Genomic DNA, 21,836 nt, shown 5'->3' on the forward strand with positions numbered 1-21,836 from the left:
TGGGATGTACAAGGATTTAAAGAGACACTGAAGCGAAAAAAAATATATGATATAATGAATTGGCTGTGTACTATGAATAATTACTAGAAGATTAGCAGCAAAGAAAATATTCTCATATTTGTATTTTCAGGTATATAGTGTTTTTTCTAACATTGCATCACTCTATAATATGAGCAGATTACACAACACTCAGCATTCAAAATGAGTCTTTCAGAGCAGTCTGTGAAGTAATGACATCTCCTCTGCCAGAGGAAAAGTAAACAGTTCAATTACAGTTGAGATAATAAAAGTCAGATAACAGCCCTCTCCACGACTAACTTTAGTCGGAGAGCTTAATAGCTTTTTTGCATAGAGATAACAACTGGAGTTTCTCAACTCTTCCTGTACTGGAAACAATTAGACTGATGTATCTGATCTTAATGTTTTTTTTCTTAGCTGTACTACACATACAAATCATAATATCATCATTTTTTTTTCGCTTCAGTGTCTCTTTAAGATGTGGAGCGGAGAAAATAAGTGCAATGTTCTTAGGATTGTATTTTTTCTGAATTGGAGGGAATTTTACCAGAGCACTGCGATTTTTGTTAATATTATATATAAAGCTAGACAAACACCACAACAAACTATAGTTACATTTTCACTTTTATTACCTCATTTTTTTCGTTAAAACAAAAATTTCATCAAATTATTGTGCTTTCGGTTTTCAACCTATAAGTTCTGCAGCATTTGCCTTGTTCTCTGCCAATAAGTATAATATGCAAGAGAGGGATGTGTCACATTCACTCTACTTCCTCTTTAACAAAAGTATTTCTGTTTCCAAAGCACAAATCAACATACTTGACTTAGTTTTTAAATAGCAACATTTTGTTTTATTATTACAATTGTAGCTGCCTCTTGGTGAACATAAGCATGTTCTATGTACCTCACAAAGGTTGTTATGCCTCAATATAGCTCAGAGCTTGTGACAATTTGCAATCATTTAAATGAAAAAATGAATTAAGAGACAATGAAACAAAACTGTATCACAAATAAGTGAGCCTATGACTACCACATTAACCATCATTTTATTCTCTTGAAGATGTTCAGTGAAAGGATGAAGCGATTTATTAGTGTGGTTATTCACATATTTTATCAGTAATATTGAAGAATTAATGTGTACGTTTGCAAACCTGACACATAAATTAAGGTCTGCAAAAACATGTTTTTCTTGAGTAGCAACTTTTGCATGAAAAAGTTCAAAATGAACCTGTACTTGCTGGTAAAGTAGCAGTACACAGCCACTCCCCTGGGCATGTGATTTGACAGATAATTACCTTCTTGGCTCCAGACAACACATTCTATGGATCTCCAGTTCCAATCCTCATGTGACCATACTTTGGCCCAGTGTGTAGTTATTAGTGCACAGTACATAATTCTGTACTTCTTAGTTGTGTCCATTTCCCCTGAACCACTGAGTCACATGGTCTGTCACATGGAGCGTGTTGTCAAAGCAGCCCACACCTGATGCTGCTGCCAGTTGTATCCGGGGGAGGTAGGGTATTAAGACAGCATACATTTGAGTCCAGTTTTACTTTATACTGTATTTGCCATCAATTTTAAAAATAATGCTCATTATTTTCACTCAGGTGTAGTGAAAGATATTTTTTTTCTTCTAATTTTTGGAAAGAAAATATAGGTTCCCAGCTATTCTCCTTTAGGAAACTGACTACAGTAGCAGAGTATTGTACTTTGCTTGACAGTAAATGCTATATGAAAATGTGCAAGAGACTTCCATATGTAAGGACATTAAACACAGCCTACAAAGCCAGATCTGTCATTCTAACCAATCCATTGCATTGAGGTGTGATGTGATACTGCTTTGAAGAAGGCATTTTGTGCACTGCCCTATTCACAGTAATGATGATACTGAATGGGACCCCAAGGGGCTGGGCTCTGCACTATACCATACAGCCACTTGCGTGTAGTAGTGTTAATAGGCCCTGTAGTAGTGTTAATATGTAAGTTCTGTTCCACCCCAGAATACTATGCAACAGATGTATACAAAACAGTCTAAAGACTATAGGGGTTTTATAGGAACAGCATCTGTCTTTATTCTTCAGAAATACAGTACAGATACAATACAATATACAGAACCAGAAAAATGCCTGACAGATGTTTCATGGCAAAAGCTGCTTCCTCAGAGGCACACGAATATACAGCTATCCGATAAAACCAGGATTAAGGGACCACAATCTAACTTCGCTCTAACTTACTCAGTTCACTTGGTCACTGTGAAGAGCACAGCTTTGTGCCACACTGGTTTATACAGCATCTTAGAATGCGGTCCCTTAACCCTGGTTTTATCGGATATCTGTATATTTGTGTGCCTTTCAAGGAAGCGGCTTTAGGCCATGAAACACATTTTTCTAGTTTAGTATATTGGATCCTTGTGTGACCTGTCTACATTTCATGACTGCAATCAAGGAGAATTTGTATCTCTGAAGAATAAAGCCTGATGCTGTTCCTATAAACCCCTATAGTCTTTCGACTGTTTTTGGATATATCACCACAGCATTACTTGTTTGTTTGTGTTGCCTAAGACCAATGAGCAACAGAGCCCTAGCAGTATGGAAAGGTTTGTTATCCTAATCCAGGCCTCAATGGCTGCGGCATTGTTGTAGAGGCTGAAGGAGTCTGAGTAGTGGAGATTTAGGTACAACTCCCTGTAAGTACAGGAAGATAACAGCGCCCGCTGGGGCAAAGTGTATCTTTCATTTTTACATACCAGCAGGGATAACAAGCACAGAGTATGGGTATTGTGGCCATACCATTATTTTTTTCCAACCTGGATACGATTCTTTGGATTTTTTTCATACAGAACCTCATTTAGATTGTGAAAGTGGATGCACGATTTAGTACCAGAGAAGCTATGAATTAAGTGCACTAGCGACAGCTTTAGCTTTGATGGCCATAAATGAGGTCTGTTGTACTTGTCTAGAGTTTCCATAGAAGAGAAAGCAAAGCAAACTATGCAAATACTAATGGATTAAATCTATAATATTAAAAGATGATCAAATATTTGGTTTGTATTAAAAACTATGCAGATACCCAACACCTTCAGCACCAAAGTGTTCAAGCCATGTCAATTATTGGAAATCAGTTTCTATAGACAAATATTTGCACCTATTTAGATTGCACAAACAGAAGAATTGCTCAGTATTACTCATAACCAAGGTCTGCATTAAAATAAAACAACCCCTGCAGCATAAATGTGCTTTAAACACAGGCTGCAGCTCACAAGTAGAATGCAATACATATAAAGAAATAAACTGCAATCATACAAAAATATCATTGTCATCTTCTCCTGGCATCAGTAGCTTTTGTTGACTTCACATTATAGGCATAGACATTTTGGTTTGATCTTCCTGCCACACTGCTACATTTATACCTCAGTGGCAGAGGTTGCTTGTTCAAGTTTTGTTTAACAGCTTTATTAATATATGTAAAAAAAAAAAAAAAAAAAGGTATCAAAAGTGGTAAAGAACCCAGTTTGTTCACAATTGCACTTTGAAGAAAAATAAAATAATTTAGTAGGCAAACGGTCCCTGCCAGTTGCTCGTATAAATATATAAACCAGTCATAAATTCTTCATGCAGTGGAGAGAAGAGTCTGTGTTCAGTACTTCGATCATTGCTCTTAGAGTAGGAAAAGATTCTGACACAGATGGAAGACTCTTGTATGACGGAGGAAGGCTACAAAAGACAAAAACAAACTATTACTAGAATAGACCGACTGTCAACAGGGCAAGCTTGTGCACATGCAAAGTATATACATAGGCCTCAGTTATCATGCTCATCCCTCAATTCCCTTATGTCTATTGAGTAAATCCTTCAGATTGGGGAGGAGAGGAGGACTTAAATAGTGGAAATACCTGTTGCAACAATTATCTTGCAAAATTTTGCAAACCCCAGTTTGATACAAATACAATAAAAATCGAATTGAAAATTATTATTAATTGTACCACTCCATGGTACCATGGATCCACACGTACCACTACTGCTCCATGGAGCAGCTTGCAGTAGGCAGAGTTGGGGGGGGGGGGGGGGGGGGGGGAGGTGGACAATGTGCTCCTTGTTTCTGCCACGTAAGGATTGGCCGTAAACGATCTTTAAAGGATACCCAAACTGACATGTGACATGATGAGATAGACATGTGTATGTACAGTGCCTAGCACACAAATAACTATGCTGCGATCCTTTTTTTCTTCTCTGCCTGAAAGAGTTAAATATCAGGTACGCAAGTGGCTGACTCAGTCCCGACTCAGACAGGAAGTGACTACAGTGTGACCCTCACTGATAAGAAATTCCCCTTTTTTACCTCTTTCTTGCTCTCAGAAGCCATTTTCTGCTAGTAAAGTGTTTTATAGTTGGAATATTTATCAGTGAGGGTAACACTGTAGTCACTTCCTGTCTGAGTCGGGACTGAGTCAGCCACTTACATACCTGATATTTAACTCTTTCAGGCAGAGAAAAAAAAAAAAAAGGAACACAGCATAGTTTTTTGTGTGCTAAGCACTGTATATACACAGGTCTATCTCATCATGTCACATGTCAGTTCGGGTATTCTTTAACCCCTTTAAGTTCCTGGATGTAGATTCTACATCCAAGATTGAAAGCCGCCGCACATGCGTATTGCCACGCATGCACATACTATTGTAAGCTCCGGTTTAAAAGTGAATTATTGCAGCATCATTTATTCAAAAATGGGTTAAAAAAAAACGTTTTTTTGAATATGATGCTTCAAGCAGGGCACACCTATCCTTCGCCATTGTCTTGAGGCATAGTCCTAGGGGGAAAAAAAAAAACGTATCCATCCATCTTTAGATAGTATATATAAAGTATAAGTTATTGCTTATAGCGACATCTAAAATGCCAAAATTGTCAGGAACCTTAAGGAGTTAGGCTAGTCTGATGTACAACTGTACATAGGCTAGTTTATTGACAGAGGTGGCTGCAAATAGGGGTGTGTGTATGAGGCTTTACTGAGATTTCTAAGCTACTAACTGGTTATATAAAAGTAGGAGTGGCAAGCTATAGCTGAAAGTTAGACCACATTGCAGGAAGAGTTCATGCAGAAATCCAAGACAGAAAGAAATCCATAAGTGGACAGGAAATGAATATCAGCTCAGCAACTGATCTCTTAGAAGCTTTATTGTTTCTTCATAATGACAATATTCTAAAAATAATAGTCTTTCTAGGAAGAGATATATTGATTTAGTTAAAGGGTAATAATAGCATATGTTCAGAGACTATACATCAACTGTGAGCACTGTAAAGGTGGCCACACACACGATACAATAAAATGATCCGATTTTACGGCAATTCGATAAAAGATCAGATTTCCCAAAATATTAAAAGCTTTTTTTTTATTCAAGCAAGAAATCCAATCGGATTGTTATGATCAATTTTTATGGAAATTGAATGGCGTGTGGTAGTTTTTTCAGTTTATTAATATATAAACCCATGCAATTTTCTCAGAGTTTCCAATCATTTTTATCATAATTGAGGAAAAATTGAACCTATGTCTGAAAAATTGATTGCTATTCTTGAATTGAACAGATATTTTAAAAATTGTATGGTGTGTGGCCACCTTAAAGGTGCATTTTGTATTTCCTTGACGCTCCATATTTTCACAAAGGGATTTAAAGAGGAACTGTAAGCTGAAAAATTACTCACTGCCAGCAGTTAGCCTGTGTCCAGTTTATAGGGGAAAACCTGGTAATTTCATGTATTAAATCCATAATTTTGCTGCTATTTCAGCTTTAAGGTGGAAGCCCCGCCCACTTCATGGCCAGGTCCGCGGGTGTATTTAATTAACCTGCTGCACAGCCTTCTGGGTAGTGACGTGCAGAAACGTCACAAGAAGCTCCCTTTGCAGTTAAAAAAAATGAAAAGCTGCGTCTCTCCCTGTTACCAAGGCAGCTGAGCTGTCTGTATTCAGAGAAGCTGTGAGGAGAAGCTGTCGGGACTCGGGAGCACTGCGTTAGCAGAGGAGTACACAGTGCTATAAATTAAAGCTTTTTTTATGTCATCTAGTTGTGGCCAGCTTCATCCCTTTCCCCTCCTCAGCGCTGCTCATTCATTAGAAGATTGCCTTCACGAGGCTGACTTTAGCTGCTATCTGCTGCTGGAGTGTAAAGGTCGCAGGAAGACCTCTCATACTTATCAGCCTTCCATGGGTCAGTAACTGGGATCAGAGCTGCCCTACTAAAGCTCAGACAGAAAACAGGGAATCACTCGCAGCTCATTTTTACATCCCTGGGTTTACAGCCAGGATTTTCACAACCACTACACACTGGCAACTTAAAACTTTGGATCAACATACACTATACACACACTGTATATACACACATAGATACACACACTATACACACTGTGTATACACACACACACACACACTGTACGTACAAACAAACACACACACACACACACACACACACACACACACACACACACACACTATTCACACACACACACACTATTCACACACACACACTATTCACACAAACACTATTCACACACACACTATTCACACACTGTAGTCACACATGTTATAATTTAAGTAGGCCTCAGTTACTTGGCCTGAGTTTTATGTAAAAGGCTTGTCCGCAGTGTATGCCTTTAAAATAAATAGAGGTTTTGTGATGCAGGCAGAGGCATCTCAGGGTCTGCGTGTAGCAGAGGATACACGCAGATACTGAGAACATGTTCCTAAAAGAAGGCCATCGGACTACTCTGACCTTAACACTACACCACAGGAACAGAAAACATTGGCCATATTTACTAAACATCCACGTTCCTGCATATGGGTCAAATGCCTCATTGATTATTAATCAAGTAGGTGTGTATGATGACACCACGAGTGGGTCCACCAATAATCTGATCTAGGGGGTGGCGAAGATGATGTCATATTTAACTCTTTCCTAGTCGGTATTAAAGGCTGAGGGAGCTATGAGAGCTCACTTCTGCTTCTTCCTTCCGCACTAGCTAGCAAGGCTGACTGGGACCTCTAAGCATGTTCTTCCTTTCTGTAATCTGATATAATGTATGCTGTACATAGGTAGTTTAGTGTAACGTAGTTAGGAAGAAGGTACCTGATAGACTTCAGCAGGGAGTCTAATCACGAGCTTGTAACGCAACATGAAGATTGGCATAGCTAGGATATGATGACTGTATCGATCTGTCTTTCTGTGACTTGAATAAATAACGTAAACATTGAAGAAGCCTGAGAAAGTCTATCTCCTGTTTGATGTGTGGAGAGTCAAGTGATCTCACAGTCTGTGAGACGATGGTGTCGAAGCAAGGTGATATAGAACAGTTTATAACAGTGGTGCCGAAACCCTTCCCTGCCTAGGAAAACAGGCAGACAGGGGCCGAAGAAGGTGTTTTCAAGATATTCCACAGCAAAACAAGCGGAATAGACGGACGCGGACTGTAAAGCTTATCAAGCGGATACTGATAAGCTGGTGTGGGGAGTGTGCGTTGCGGGAGCCAAGCAAGCACACGGGCTGCAATTCGGGAATCAGTGGCGAAACTCTTGGACGTTACACTGTAACTGCATGTGCACACAGTTACAAGCCTAAAAACCTGGGTCAGAAGGAACTCTCCGAGGCTACGGCTGCTCGCAACTGCCGCTGGAGATTGATCCGCTGTGGGGGAAGGTGGATGCCCCCACTGACGTTCCGGAGTCCACAGAAGTTTCGTGGGAGGAAAAGTTGCGGAATGCTGATGAATTGCGAAGTATCTGCAGCTCAGGCAAGTTTGATTTACGTTGTTAGATGGCGTTATCTGTGTTGTATTTGGTGTTATAACAAGGAGAGGATAATGTGTTATTGTGTACATTCTGTGTTAATTGCAGCGTGGTGGCTGCGGGCTTCTCATCTCTCCCGTGCGTGGTGGGAGGGGTGAGGCTGTTTTCAGAGTTTATGTGCTTGGGTTTTTTTTCTTCGGATTCAAGCTTCCTGTGTTGTATATTTACGTAGTGGTTATCTCTGCATTTGTCTCAGGCATGTTTTTGCTGGAAAGAAGTCGATTGGGTTTTTTTTGTCTCTCTTCTCTTCTCTCCCCGTCTCTACAGAGGCTGGGAAAAATGTCCAGATAGAGCAGGGGGGGGGGGGGGGTCCCCCGCGGCAGAGGGAAACCAACAGTGTTAGTGGTGGACAGGGGAGGGAGGGAAGGAGAGAACAGTCGTAAAACTTAGAAGTAAGTTTTTTTCTCGGTGAGCTGGGTTTTTTTTCTAAGTAAGTTATAGTTGCAGCTGAGATAATGGGTGAGGTTTTTGTTTGTCTTTCTTCCGTGCGTTTCCAGTCAGAGCTGCTAACATGCTTGTAAATATCTGTATCTGTTATGTTGTTTAGCCAGTTTGTCTGTTGTGCGTTTCAGCAGTACTAGCTGTTAATATGGTTTAGAGTTACGCTGCGCGCTTGAGTAGTTTTGAGTTATGGCAGAGATAAGCTGCAGATGATTTGTGTAAAGAGAGAGTTTTCCACGTCCCAAGGATTTCTCCTTAGGTTTTTACGGACATCCAGGAATGTATGTGGCGCAATGTTTTTTTTTATTCTGCATTGTGGATAGATGCTGAGTAACTATGCATAAAAAATGTTTGTTCTGTTTGTATTTTGTTTTCTCTCCTAAGATATAGGAACGAGAGGCTGCTATGGGAGCAGCCATCTTAGCTGGCAGTCCAGGACTCAAAATGGCGGCAGTGGAGAGAGCCCGCCCCCGAGAGTCATGGCCCCCACACGTCATGGCAGGGGGGAGGAGGGGCTGGGGGATCCACGTCACGTCAGGCTGTGCTCGCGGCTCCGGGCAGAGCAGCTGAAAGGGAGGGGGGTAGAAATACAGAGACATGCTACTGTGTGTCTCGGGTTTCAAAGTATTTCCCCAGAGTTTTTCCCTGAGTCCATGGAAAGGAATGCCAGGATACGTGCACCAAGCTATTACTGTCAGATTAGCAGGAGCACAGATAGGAAGTGTGTCCCAGCTAGGTGCAGGGACACACGTAGCAGTGCAGGTCAGGAAAGTGTCTGTACTGAGTTGCTTACGGGATTATTCCTGTAAGTGGGGCACCTTAATGGGTGGTGCAGCATGAGTTCCCAATAGAGTATAGGGGGGGACAGGGCATCAGGGGGGTGCCAGAGGTGGAAAAAAGGGAGTTGACCAATCCGGGTTTCCGTCGCCGCTGCTGCAGAGCGGTAACGTTTTTTTCCGGTTTTTGACGTGGACGGCGCCAGAGCTTGACTGAGAGGTCTACTCTATGCTGGGCTGGGGCTGTTTTTTTGTGCGGTTTTTTTTTTCATCCACTGATTGGTCAAATATGTTTTTTCCAGCTCCTATCAATTGTAGCACAAAGAACAAGAACTGACAGCAGTTCAGGGGGCAATTATACAGTGTATCAGTACGGTGTTTGCCATGTGACTACCTACCAAGTGGGCATTCAGGGATCTGCATACAGGCATGTGACGCTGGTATGCTTAGCCCTGCACCCTGTGTAGTTTAAATGTAAAGTGCCCCTTCCTACAGGGAGGCAGCCATTTTTTTTTTGGGGTAGTCTAGGTGGTGGCACGGCAAACATTGATCAGAGGGTACAACACACAGAACTCTTAGCAGAGCTGGTATCGCGATGAAGTTCTAGATAAGTAAATGCGATAATGAGTAAGAGCATTGCAGGCTCACCGGCAAAGCAGCAACAGGTGTGGCATCCGGAATCTGTGCATGCGACGGCCGCGCATGGACAGATAGGGGGGGATGTGGAGTGAGCTGCAATGGGGTGAGAGCTTCCAAAGGTGAAGCGAGCTTCCAAAGGTGAAGTCCGCGGGAGCATATTTTAAACAGGTAAGTACTGAGGATAGTACTGAGGTAGGGGGGTGAAGTTTAACTCCAATCTACCAATAAGAGTAAACAGAGTTCATGAGAACCATAAAACAACGAGATCAATTACGATATATATTGATCATTTTAAAGTGTAAAGAGTACAAGCCGCAGGGCGAATCCCAAATCATTAATAAGAATTGATTTGTTTGTATTTCGATTTCAGGTGTTTGGCAATATGGAATTGAGACAGCTGCAGTGCTGGCAGCAAAGATGGAGATGTCAGTCGGATAAGCGAAAGGTTCCAGATGCCAATCTAAGCTTGGAGAAACACGAGATTCCTGAAATTGGAAAGAGACTAAAACACGAGATTCCTGAAATTGGAAAGAGACTAAAACACGAGATTTCGGAGATCGGAAAGAGACTAACAAAACTGTCGGAGCAAAGCATAATGCAAAGTGTTAATGTTTTTCTTTCCCAGGGTGGTGCTTTTATAATGAAGAGTACCATGCTGATGGTGATCCTAGGTTGCCATTCCGTCCTAGGAGAACGAAGAGAGGACATTCTCATGTATAATAAGGGGTTAATGAGAATGCAAGGCCCAAGCATGTTAATGTTTGGTGACAAAGGTACTAATCCTTTCACACCTCCCTCCGCTTGGCACAGATGGACCATGCAGGGATGGAGGAAGAGAGCACTTGTGCCAGGAGAAATCAAATTTCATGGCACAATGTGGGTGAAAGGTCTGAAGGGTCAGGTGTGCGGGCAGTGGGAATTGAATGGCAGTGTAAATCTGCTATTTAATACCACACTCCCAGAATCGATGCAACGATCCAAAGGTTTGTTAAAAGGTACATTGCAGTACAATGGGTACATGCAAAAGGTGGAGTGTGTGATTCAGGGGTACCTTGTCTTGGTTATGCAGAGTGAGATGGTTCCAGATTGGAGAGGAACGAGCAGGAGGCGTCAATTCTCTTACCAGAGAGACGCAGGGGACAACATCACACTCTGGAGCTGCCAACAGAGAGTGCCTCTGAAACAACTATACACACGTAAAGGCTGGAAAGCCGAGGGTGGGTGGTTCTCGAAACAAGAAGTAAAAATCGAGATCAAGCCAAATTTCCAGGTGACAAAGAGGGTGGGGAGAGCGGTCCCGGGGGAGGGAAAGCCCACACAGGGAACCCCATTCATACCACATGGGTCACAACAGGGGACGATATTACACAGTCCATATGCAGCAGCTTATCCTCATGATAGTTGGGTAAGTGAAGAGGTACTCTTAATCGAACGATTGCAGAGAGTACAGTCTTCCCGACCTCAGGTACATAGTGTGCCTCAGGACATAAGGGGGGGAAGAGGTCCAATCAGGACAGCTGGGGACATATTTTGTCAGCGAGAGATTGGACAAGGGGAGGTATATTAATTTTTCTGGAGAAGGATCTTTTGCATGGCAGCTTCGAGATGTTTGGGTGAACAAATGGAAACGGTGCAACATTCCTTTAGGCACCGCTACTTCCTTAGTTCCCACCTTAACCCGTGTCTTACACCAGGACCTGAGAGGTCAACCTTTTTTGGTGCTAGACGGGGAGGTGAAGCAAGTAGAGTTGTCCTCATGCGGGCAATTCTTGCAGAAGTACCTGCGTTGGCCGGGGCAAGTCAAATTTAGTGAAGAAGCCTGCAGGCTCAATAACGCAGAATGCGAGGCTACCATTCAAAAGATCCACCCTGAAGCCCAACCGATAATTCCGGCGGCTGAAGGAAAGGTTTGGTTTTTTAACATAAGGTCTAATGATACATTCAAGGTATATTCTCATAATTGTTCCGATAAGGGAGATTTTCCAAGGGGAACATATTGTGGGAGCGGAGATCCCATATGGATCCAGTCATCCAGGTTGGATGACGTTGTTTCTCAAATTGTTAAGAGAACTCTAAAGTGCAAAGTTTCACGGGTAGTTCCCGTCCTGAAAGAGAACACGACATGGGACAAAGGGGAACAGGGTTTGATCCAAGACGACCACATTTTGTTACAAAGGTTAAACAAACAGTACACTAAGTTAGAGGTAAGATTTCACCATGATACAGGTGATCTTAACGAGGTAGAACACGAAAATGAGCAGGTGAGTGCCAGTCTGACCTGGTGGACAAAGGTTCCGGTGATGTTCCAGGGACACTCGGACTGGGCCTCTGCAGTTCCAAAGTTCTTTCTACACCCACCAGTCGTCTGGATGGGGATGACAACTTTAGGCATCATTATCCAGGTGAGGTTGCGTGTTAAAATTACGTAAAACAAATTAACCTGGTCCAGAGATTGGTGCCTCATAAACAATCTCCTGAACCAATAGTTTAAATTAAGGGATATACAGGGTTACGGGTATAGGTTTAGTAGTACCTGTGATGGAGCTGATTGTATAAAGGCGCTCTTTTAGAAGGCACCTGGCACTGCTCCGTTTTGTAACAACCAAACGAGTTTCACTTTTCTGTGGTCATGCAAGTTTGTGAGTGATACGTAAGTGACGCAAATGCTGAGCATGTGGTATAGAGGGACTTAGAAGTAGGGCCTCCCCAGAGAGCCTGGTTACAGGAAGACCAAGAAGTCTTGCTCTCTCTCTTCCAGGGGTAATCGCCTAGAGCAGAGAAGTTGTGTGAGCACGAACATCGAAAAGTGAAACATAACAGAAAAGAAACCAGGTACTGGGAGGTTCAGACGCTGGGATCTGCGGGTCAAGCCGTTTTAGGGGGGATTGTTATAATTTAAGTAGGCCTCAGTTACTTGGCCTGAGTTTTATGTAAAAGGCTTGTCCGCAGTGTATGCCTTTAAAATAAATAGAGGTTTTGTGATGCAGGCAGAGGCATCTCAGGGTCTGCGTGTAGCAGAGGATACACGCAGATACTGAGAACATGTTCCTAAAAGAAGGCCATCGGACTACTCTGACCTTAACACTACACCACAGGAACAGAAAACATTGGCCATATTTACTAAACATCCACGTTCCTGCATATGGGTCAAATGCCTCATTGATTATTAATCAAGTAGGTGTGTATGATGACACCACGAGTGGGTCCACCAATAATCTGATCTAGGGGGTGGCGAAGATGATGTCATATTTAACTCTTTCCTAGTCGGTATTAAAGGCTGAGGGAGCTATGAGAGCTCACTTCTGCTTCTTCCTTCCGCACTAGCTAGCAAGGCTGACTGGGACCTCTAAGCATGTTCTTCCTTTCTGTAATCTGATATAATGTATGCTGTACATAGGTAGTTTAGTGTAACGTAGTTAGGAAGAAGGTACCTGATAGACTTCAGCAGGGAGTCTAATCACGAGCTTGTAACGCAACATGAAGATTGGCATAGCTAGGATATGATGACTGTATCGATCTGTCTTTCTGTGACTTGAATAAATAACGTAAACATTGAAGAAGCCTGAGAAAGTCTATCTCCTGTTTGATGTGTGGAGAGTCAAGTGATCTCACAGTCTGTGAGACGATGGTGTCGAAGCAAGGCGATATAGAACAGTTTATAACAACACACACTATACACACTGTATACACACACACTGTACAAACACTATTCACACACACGCACACACTGTATACACACACACACACACACACACACTGTACAAACACTATACACACTGTATACACACACACACACACACTGTACAAACACTATACACACACGCTCACACACTATATTCACACACTATATACACTGTATACACACACACACACTGTACAAACACTATACACATACATACACACGCATTGTATACAAAAATTGCGGGAATGTAAGCAGTTTATCCATCAAAGTGATCTGATTGGCTATTTGTGGCTCCACCCCCTTTAGGGAATTTGAACCCGTCACGTAATGACTGACTGTACCAAGTTTGAAGCCTCTGCCATTAACAGTGTAAGAATGGCAGCAGTTTAAATATTCCCCTTGAAAATCAATAGGTTAATTTTGATTGGCTGTTGTAGGTTCTACCCATTTTCCTGAGTCTTATTCACCCAGTGACCAAGTGTGCCTAAAACCCTGCGATTAACAGTGTAAGAATGGCTGCAGTTTACATTTTTCCATCTAAAATGAATGGCTGCAATTTGATTGGCTGTTCTATGCTCCGCCCACTTTTCCTGGATTTGTAACTTCGGTCACCAAGTGACCAACTGTGCCAAGTGTGGGGATTGTGGCTTGATTACTGTGAGAATGGCAGCCTTTTACATTTTTTCCATTGAAATGAATGGGTGAAATCTGATTGGCTGTTTGTAGCTCCGCCCATGTGTACAGGGGGGATGCAAGACCCCCAGAACATATCATCCCAGGTAGTAAGGGATCTGTGTACCAAGTTTTGTTCAAATCGTCAAATCGGTCAAGGCATTTTTGTGCGACACACACACACATACACACACACAGATAAAAACAGTACGTGTACAAAAGCGAATATGTATTATCTCTATACACATGCTTATTACACTTCGTAGGCTTCTTCAAATGGCGTCAGATAAGGGGAAAGAGTCCTTTACAACCTACACTCTGTGGGCGTGTTTTCAACTGCTGGAATGAAGGAAAAAAAACCTTGCTATTTGCGCCAGTAGTAAAAATGAATCCACCCATTCTGCATTTGACAATTTTACATCAACTCGCTGTCAGGGTAAGTAGATTTGTCACTTCTTCTTATTTATGATTCAATTACACATAAATCTCTCACATTTAAAAAAAACATTTTTTCTCCTTACAGTTCCTCTTTAAAGTGATTGTACTATTCATCACACAATAAAATTTTTTAAAAGAGAACCTGAAGAATTGAGAGGTACGCTATACAGAAGCTGGAATTTTCATCTCCTTATAAACAATGCTAGATGCCTGGCTTTCATTCTGAGTCTTTTGCTTTAATTGTTTTTGAATCATACCAGAGTCAAAGCATCCGGTCTGCATGCTCATTCTGGGCCAGAGACTTAAAGGACAACTGTAGTGGGAAGAATATGGAGACTGCCATATTTATTTCCTTAAACAATACCAATTTCCTGGCAGCCCCGATGATCTATTTGGCTGAAGTAGTGTCTAAACAACACCAGAAACACGCATGCAGCTAATCTTGAAAGAGCCGACAATGTCAGAAACACTTGATCTGCTGCATGCTTGTTCAAGGTTTATGGCTAAAAGTATTAAATGCAGTGGGTCGGCAGGGCAGCCAACTAGTATTGTTTAAAAAGAAATATATATGGGACCCTCCATATCCCTGTCACTTCAGTTGTTCTTTAAAGTATTCGAGGCAGAGCACTGGTGCAGAGGTCAAGCAACTGCCATTGTTTATTAAAGTGTCTATCTTAAAGCCAATCCTGATGTAATTTCCTCCCTGGCCCATACTCACGGGCTACAGTTGTTGCTGTCACTAGCACACGGGAGCGTGTGCGCGACAGTATAGGCGACAGCTCGTCGCCAGGTCCCTCCGCATACACACGGCGGAGGGACCTGGCAACTGATGCGACGGAAGCTGTCGCCGACGTTTCACCCCATGCCGGAAGCTCAGGGTATTCCCTGCTGGTTGCTGTCGCTAGTCCCCATACACACGCGGACTAGCGACAGTTGCGGCAAAGTTGCGCGGCAACTGTTGCCAGGCAATTGACCGCGCCAATCGCCTGGCGACAGCAGCGACGAGCGACGGTTCAGGGTGCGCGCTCGTGTTGCGCCTCATACTCACGGGCGACCTGTCGCCGCAACACGCGCGTGCCACGTGGTTGCGCCGACAATTGTAGCCCATGAGTATGGGCCATAACTCTCCTCTGCCTGATTTTGTATGCATTGCCTGCCCTCCTCCAGACACTCCCAGCCAGCTCTGCAATAGAAAGGGCATTGTCTCAGCATGAGAAATATTGGCCAGAGAGGAACAGAGGTGTGGGAGAGGAAAAGAGGCTTCAGCCAATCAGGCTGCATTATTTAAGTATGAAGGGAAATAAAGAAGCAAAAAAAGACAACCTAGCATGCCCTATAACTTCCCTTGAGTGGCAATGTACCAAATAAGAGTCAGGTAAACTGGGGACTGATCATTTATCAACAAGAAAAGTAAGAGTGATTTTTAACTTTTGGATTGCCTGGTTAGCATCCTTATTACTTGATTACCAGATTAAAAATAAAGAATTTATTTTTGATTGTATGCCCAACAATTACACTTTAAAGAATGAAGATAGCAGACCCCGTATTCCTCTTACTTCAGGTTCCCTTTAATAAAGTGTTTCCCGAGAAATTCCATTTGCAAAAGTCAGCCATTTGACCAAGCATAGTATTAGCAGTAGGAACTGCTCACTATCTGGGTAGCACCTACGGTCATACCGAGGGCAAGGACATTGTGCACACCATCTACCTCAGCTGGTGACAAATTAAATTTTTGCAACCAGCCCTGCAGCTAGACAGATTATAAAAATCATAACACTTTGCATTAGTTGCAGTGCTGGCCACAAAGTATGTCCCTGTTCACACTATAAAAAAACACAGGTATGGAGAATAGATGACACCACACACTGCACATATTATGGAAATTATCCAGAACAAGTATAGTATGACTGTACCCATAACCCGATTCAACTCCCTCTACCTTCACAAGGTATGTGGACTATATATGTGGCAAAAAGCAAAGACTAGCTAGTGCCCCATACCTGACTTTCCGTTAACTTCTTTGAACTGACTGTGTAGATGGCCAAATTATAATTCTTTGCCTTAACATTGGAATGAAAGGAAAGCATTCTTTCTTTTTAGATGAAATACATTTCTATTGCATAAAACATAGAAAAGCAGAACATTCTAGCCATTATACTTTGGGTAAGCATGGATACAGGAGCTGTAATGGGAAAAACATTTTTAGGCAAATATTTCAGAAATGTTTTATCAAGTTATGGGACTTATTTTTCAAAAGCAGCATGCCAAATAAGGTAACAATGCCAATATTGATACTGCTGTTCAGAATTCATTCAGCTGCTGGATTAGTAAAGCCTAATACAGCATGCAAGATTTTTACATTACCTTGTAAGATTCATCCAACTTTTTGCAGTTTTGCTGAATGCATCTGATGTTGATGCAGTCATCGCTTCAAAGTCAACAAGCTTAAAAAGAGTAAAAAAACAAAAACATAAAGCAAAGCATAACAAAGGAAAGACAGCTGCATACTCTAAAAGCAGTACAATTACATACTAACTATTTCAACTGCTTAAAGACTATGTAGAACTAAAATGGCCACAATGTTTATTTGATAGCAAGAAAATGTGCAAATTATAGGCTACTGTAGAAAAGAATGGAAAACAGTCTAAGCTGGAGTCTTTGCTTGACTTGAGAATCTACCTCAATGTGCTTAGGGGGAATTTGGTCAGTAGAATCCTGAACACAGTAAAGTTCATCACAACAGGTCATGTTCATATCCTTCTTCTGCATAGCTTGTTGTATATTTAATTCACTCTGATGTACTGAGCTATCAGGATATTTTTAAGAATGCTGTTACCCTTTTCCAATCCAACATTTTCCAGTTCAAGCCCAATGTCGAACATGGTCCGACACAAGAAAACATAGCAACAGATAGAGGAGCTGTTGCCGGATCTACTCTGGAACGACTTCAGCACCTAAAGATCAAAGCATTGGACTAAGTCCAACACTTTGCTCGCTACTGCTACATCCAATAATTGAAATATTATGTGTCCACATTTGTGCTAGCTACTAGGGGTGCCATTGCTGTATCTACTCCAGCACAGCGTCAGACTACGCGGATCAAAGTACCAGCTATGTAGTTTAGCTTGCGTGCATGCAATGGGGAGGAGCTGCAGTACACAGGCTGGCGCCAGCTCTGCCTACTCCCTCTGATGCCCGGTCACCTCCTCACACTAGTGCCAGAAGGTAGAGCCCTTACAGGATCCATGCTCCAAAGCACTCTCTTGATCATCCCACCACCACACACTGGAAAAAAGTGCGGGGGAAGGCGGTAGCTTGGGAAGTGGGTGATTAAGAAAATGGATTGGAAAAGGTTAAATTACAGACTATATTTACATAGCACTTTTCCTTCACTCCTTGACTCCTCTGCAGTAGGTAGGGAAATCATCCTGAAAATTTGTGCGGTGTGTGGATTTGAAGTTCGTAACCCACTTTTGAGAAGCACTGTGATTAACCTGCTGGACGTTCTGATTCCCGCGGCCATGCGTGTTTCGTTTGCCCGATTTTTTTTTTAATATCATGTAGCTAGCCTAGCGCTAGCTACATGATTCTCCCCTTGCTGCTCATTCCCTCCCACCCTTCCGATCGCCGCCGGCTATCACGCCCATAAGGAAATCCCGTTCTGAACAGGATTACCTTTAGGGCTTCCCCCTTCGCCATGGCGACGAACGTAGTGACGTCATAGACGTTGTGACGTCACAGGAACTCCCGATCCACCCCAAAGTGCAGCCTGGTGGCGATTGGCCAGGCTGCGCACGTGGTCTGCGGGGGGGGCCCTCTTTCGTGACGGATCGGTGGTGAGCGGGTAGGACACGCAGCAAGCAAAGTGCTTGCTGCGTGTTTTAAAAAAAAATTATTCAAATTGGCACTGCGAGTGAGGATTCTCTCTCTTACAGTAATTGACAAAGCAATGCATGTGCCCACTAGCAATAAAATAGCTAGAACAATGTTGCTAGGTTCCTAGTGGCAGCTCTTAAGCTAGCAATGGATGGCAACATCACTCCCATTACTAGTGAATCAATTTACTGTAATGTTACTGTAATTGGACTTAGGCAATTTCCTGCTACCAACTAGAAGTTTGCAAAAATACAGTGTTTGAGCGTGAATGAAAATGGACATACCTTTCCTTTTGGGATCTTCCCAGTGACCTCTTTGCCACTGGCCATAAGAGCACCCATAATTACAGAATAAGCAACCACGCTGAGGAGAAACCACAAGATGATAGACATTTTAAATAACAGAGAAGCATCTCATAAAATATAAGCCCTGCTAACTCTCAATCCAGATTTAAACTATATATATATATATATATATATATATATATATATATATATATATATATATATATATATATATATATATATATATATATATATATATATATATATATATATATATATATATATATATATATATACATATATATATATATATATACACATACATACGGCCAGCAATGAGTCCAGATGCATATATACATACATACATACATACATACATACATACATATATTTATTTTACTTGACAACAATAGCAATCAGAGAATTGTACTGTGTTAGCCATCAGTTACATGAGCCAATAAATGGTATCAGCAATAGCAATAAGTATCCATTCTCACTAGGGCGATTAGCAGGTGATTCCTGCTAATCGTGAAAACGCTATGGCTTTTTAAAGTGCTAGTGCGATTACAACTATATAGGAATGATCTCACTGCAGCAATTGCAGACGATCCCGAATGGCAATTGCAAAATGTGTTGCATGCAGCATTTTGTCACTATTCGAGCGATTAGATAGTCTAAGATCATCATCATGTTAAGGGAAAGGTCACTACATGGGGTCACTACATGACTGACTTGAGTGCTCTACAAATTGGGGTTGTCTGAATATTCTGCAAGAAAGTAGTAGAAAGCAAAAATCATCTGGCACTGCTATTTGCATTTATAAGTAATACTCTTTAATTCCAAATAGTGTCCATTAACATTCCTTTAGATTTTTGCATATCAAAAGTAAAATTTAGTGTATTTCATAATGGATTATAACACATAGTGACCAGCAATTACACCATCCCAGCTGGATGAGAAAGTACACTTGTATGATACAGCGCAGTTATGTATTGCTGATCTGTGAGTGAAAATGGCAATATTGATGAAGCAAGCAAACATGTTAAGGGCACAACCGTTTCTATCTACCGGTGTACCTCTTGGGGTGCTATGAGGGAGGAGGTGCCAAACCTATACTGGGGGCATCTATGGCTGCCTAACCTATACTCGGCCACCTATAGCTGGCTAATCTATACTGGGGCTCTTATAGCTGTACTAGCTATAAATATCGCAAATAACATTTTTGACCACATTGGGTGGGTGGGGGGCGCAATTTTAACACCCTCGCCCTGGGAGAAATTTAGCCTAGAAACTGCCATGGTTAAGGGCAAAATGGTCGCCAGGCTTGCTTCTGGGCCCCAAACCCACTTCTGTCTCATCTACCCAGTATACTGTATGTCATCTTCATGTTCATATGCAAATCTCCAAAGCAATGTTTATGGACACTATTTAATTTTAAAGCGTACTACATATGAATATAAATGACAGTGTCAGGTGATTTTTACTCTCTACTGCATACACTACATCTATTAAGTTGCCTTTTCAGACAACTGGGTTGTCCTATCTCTATATATTTTTAGCACAGTCAAATGCTTAAGTTATTAGTGTGGGCCATTTTCTTTATCTGTTTCTCTTTTTAGAAATATAAAAAGGCATGCAATCACCTGTGTGTCTAAGTGTCAAATAGATTTTTAGCAAAAGGTGAATAAATGTTCCAGTGCCAGGAGACCATTAATATTCTTATACTGTAATGTACACACCGTAAGCACAGGACTGGACCACTAATAGCAGTCACAGTGCTGCACTTTTGATCAGAACCCAGTAAGAGCAATACAAGGTAAAATCTAGTTATGAGTTTACCTATGAGGTATCAAGATATACCCAAGCAATAGATGTAACATGCCATATTTAGATATGGGGTAATAAAATCACCAAGTATGCCAGATAATGCTTTATAAATAGAACAAGTAAGCCTCACATAGTCACTGCTACCCTATCAGAAGCAGGAAACAATAAACAGAAAAGAATTTTCTAAAGCAAACATCAAATCTTAAAGTGAACCTCCGGACTAAAAATCGACTCAACAGCTTTGAGAAGGCTTGGTGTTTCTGTAACAGTTTCACAGCATCAGAACTTTGTTTCTCTTATACAAGCCTCATTTTTAGCTGCACAGAAGAAAACTGCCCGTCCTTTTTCCCCCTGATGCTGTGCAAAGCATGATGGGATTTCTGATGTTGTTGTTCTCGTTCTGCTGTTTTGGTGCAATTTTTTTTTTTGTACATTTTGAATTTGACATTTGAAGCCTAGCGTGTGCAGCTGGGAGGGGTAATCAGGACACAGGACAGTTGAAACTGTGTCTCCTGCTCCTTGTCACCTCCTTTCAACCAAAAAGATGGCTGCCCCCATGAATCACAAACATTTGCCTGGGTGGGTAAGAGATTATATTACCTATCTATTCTAATTAACATATCTAATGTAACTTGATGACAGTATGTTTGTTTAGGCTGAAGTTCCCCTTTAACCTGGTCCAGTCAAAATGTCCTGACTGAGAAGCATTCTCATGCCTGTAGGTATAGTGGCAGAGGAAGAGTCAGGGAACGTGTGAGATGGTAAACATTAGGCACATGAGGTACGTTTGAAATCGGCCTAATCTGGGAGGCACACGAGAGGAGTGTTCTCATTCATTGATCTAAGTCCACGTGTCAATGATTGCCGGGAACAATGAGATGCCGCAGTCTTTTGTAACTAAGGAAGTAACACATACATGCATTACTTCCTGTTTGTATACTTATTGAATGCTAATAGGAAATAATGTGCGAACATCTTGTGACCACATAATAAAATTACACCTACATATATTTATTTTAATAAAAAGACCCACACTTACATTTAAAATTAACTCCTTCCCTCCCACAATCTCCCATAGTACCCAATTACATTTTGTTGCATTAAAATAAATAAAAAATACATAAATAGTTACCTTAGGGACTGAACGTTTTTAATATGTATGTCAAGAAGGGTAGATTACTGTTATTTTTTTATTTATGGGCTTGTAATTAGTGATGGACGCAAAACTGAAAAAATGCACCTTTATTTTCAAATAAAATATTGCCGCCATACATTGTACTAGGGAAATATTTTACACGTTGCAATAACCAGGACAAATAAAATGTGGCGGTTTTACCCACAGTAGAACATTTT

At 41.6% G+C, this 21,836-nt stretch overlaps 1 protein-coding gene across 2 annotated transcripts in view; it reads right to left on the reverse strand.

Annotated features, from left to right (window-relative positions):
• Positions 1–624: 624 nt before the first annotated feature.
• Positions 625–21,836, reverse strand: part of TTC13 (tetratricopeptide repeat domain 13) — a 190,955-nt gene continuing 169,743 nt past the window's right edge. For both annotated transcript variants that reach the window (XM_068231954.1, XM_068231953.1), the window contains exons 21-23: positions 18,657–18,735; positions 16,861–16,940; positions 625–3,731 (exon numbers count right to left, since the gene is read on the reverse strand). In XM_068231954.1, coding sequence (XP_068088055.1) covers positions 3,617–3,731; positions 16,861–16,940; positions 18,657–18,735 — 274 coding nt within the window. In that variant the 3' untranslated portion in view covers positions 625–3,616. The remainder of the gene's footprint in view (positions 3,732–16,860; positions 16,941–18,656; positions 18,736–21,836) is intronic.

Source organism: Hyperolius riggenbachi, chromosome 4 (assembly GCF_040937935.1).
Source record: "Hyperolius riggenbachi isolate aHypRig1 chromosome 4, aHypRig1.pri, whole genome shotgun sequence".
Classification (NCBI taxonomy): domain Eukaryota; kingdom Metazoa; phylum Chordata; class Amphibia; order Anura; family Hyperoliidae; genus Hyperolius; species Hyperolius riggenbachi.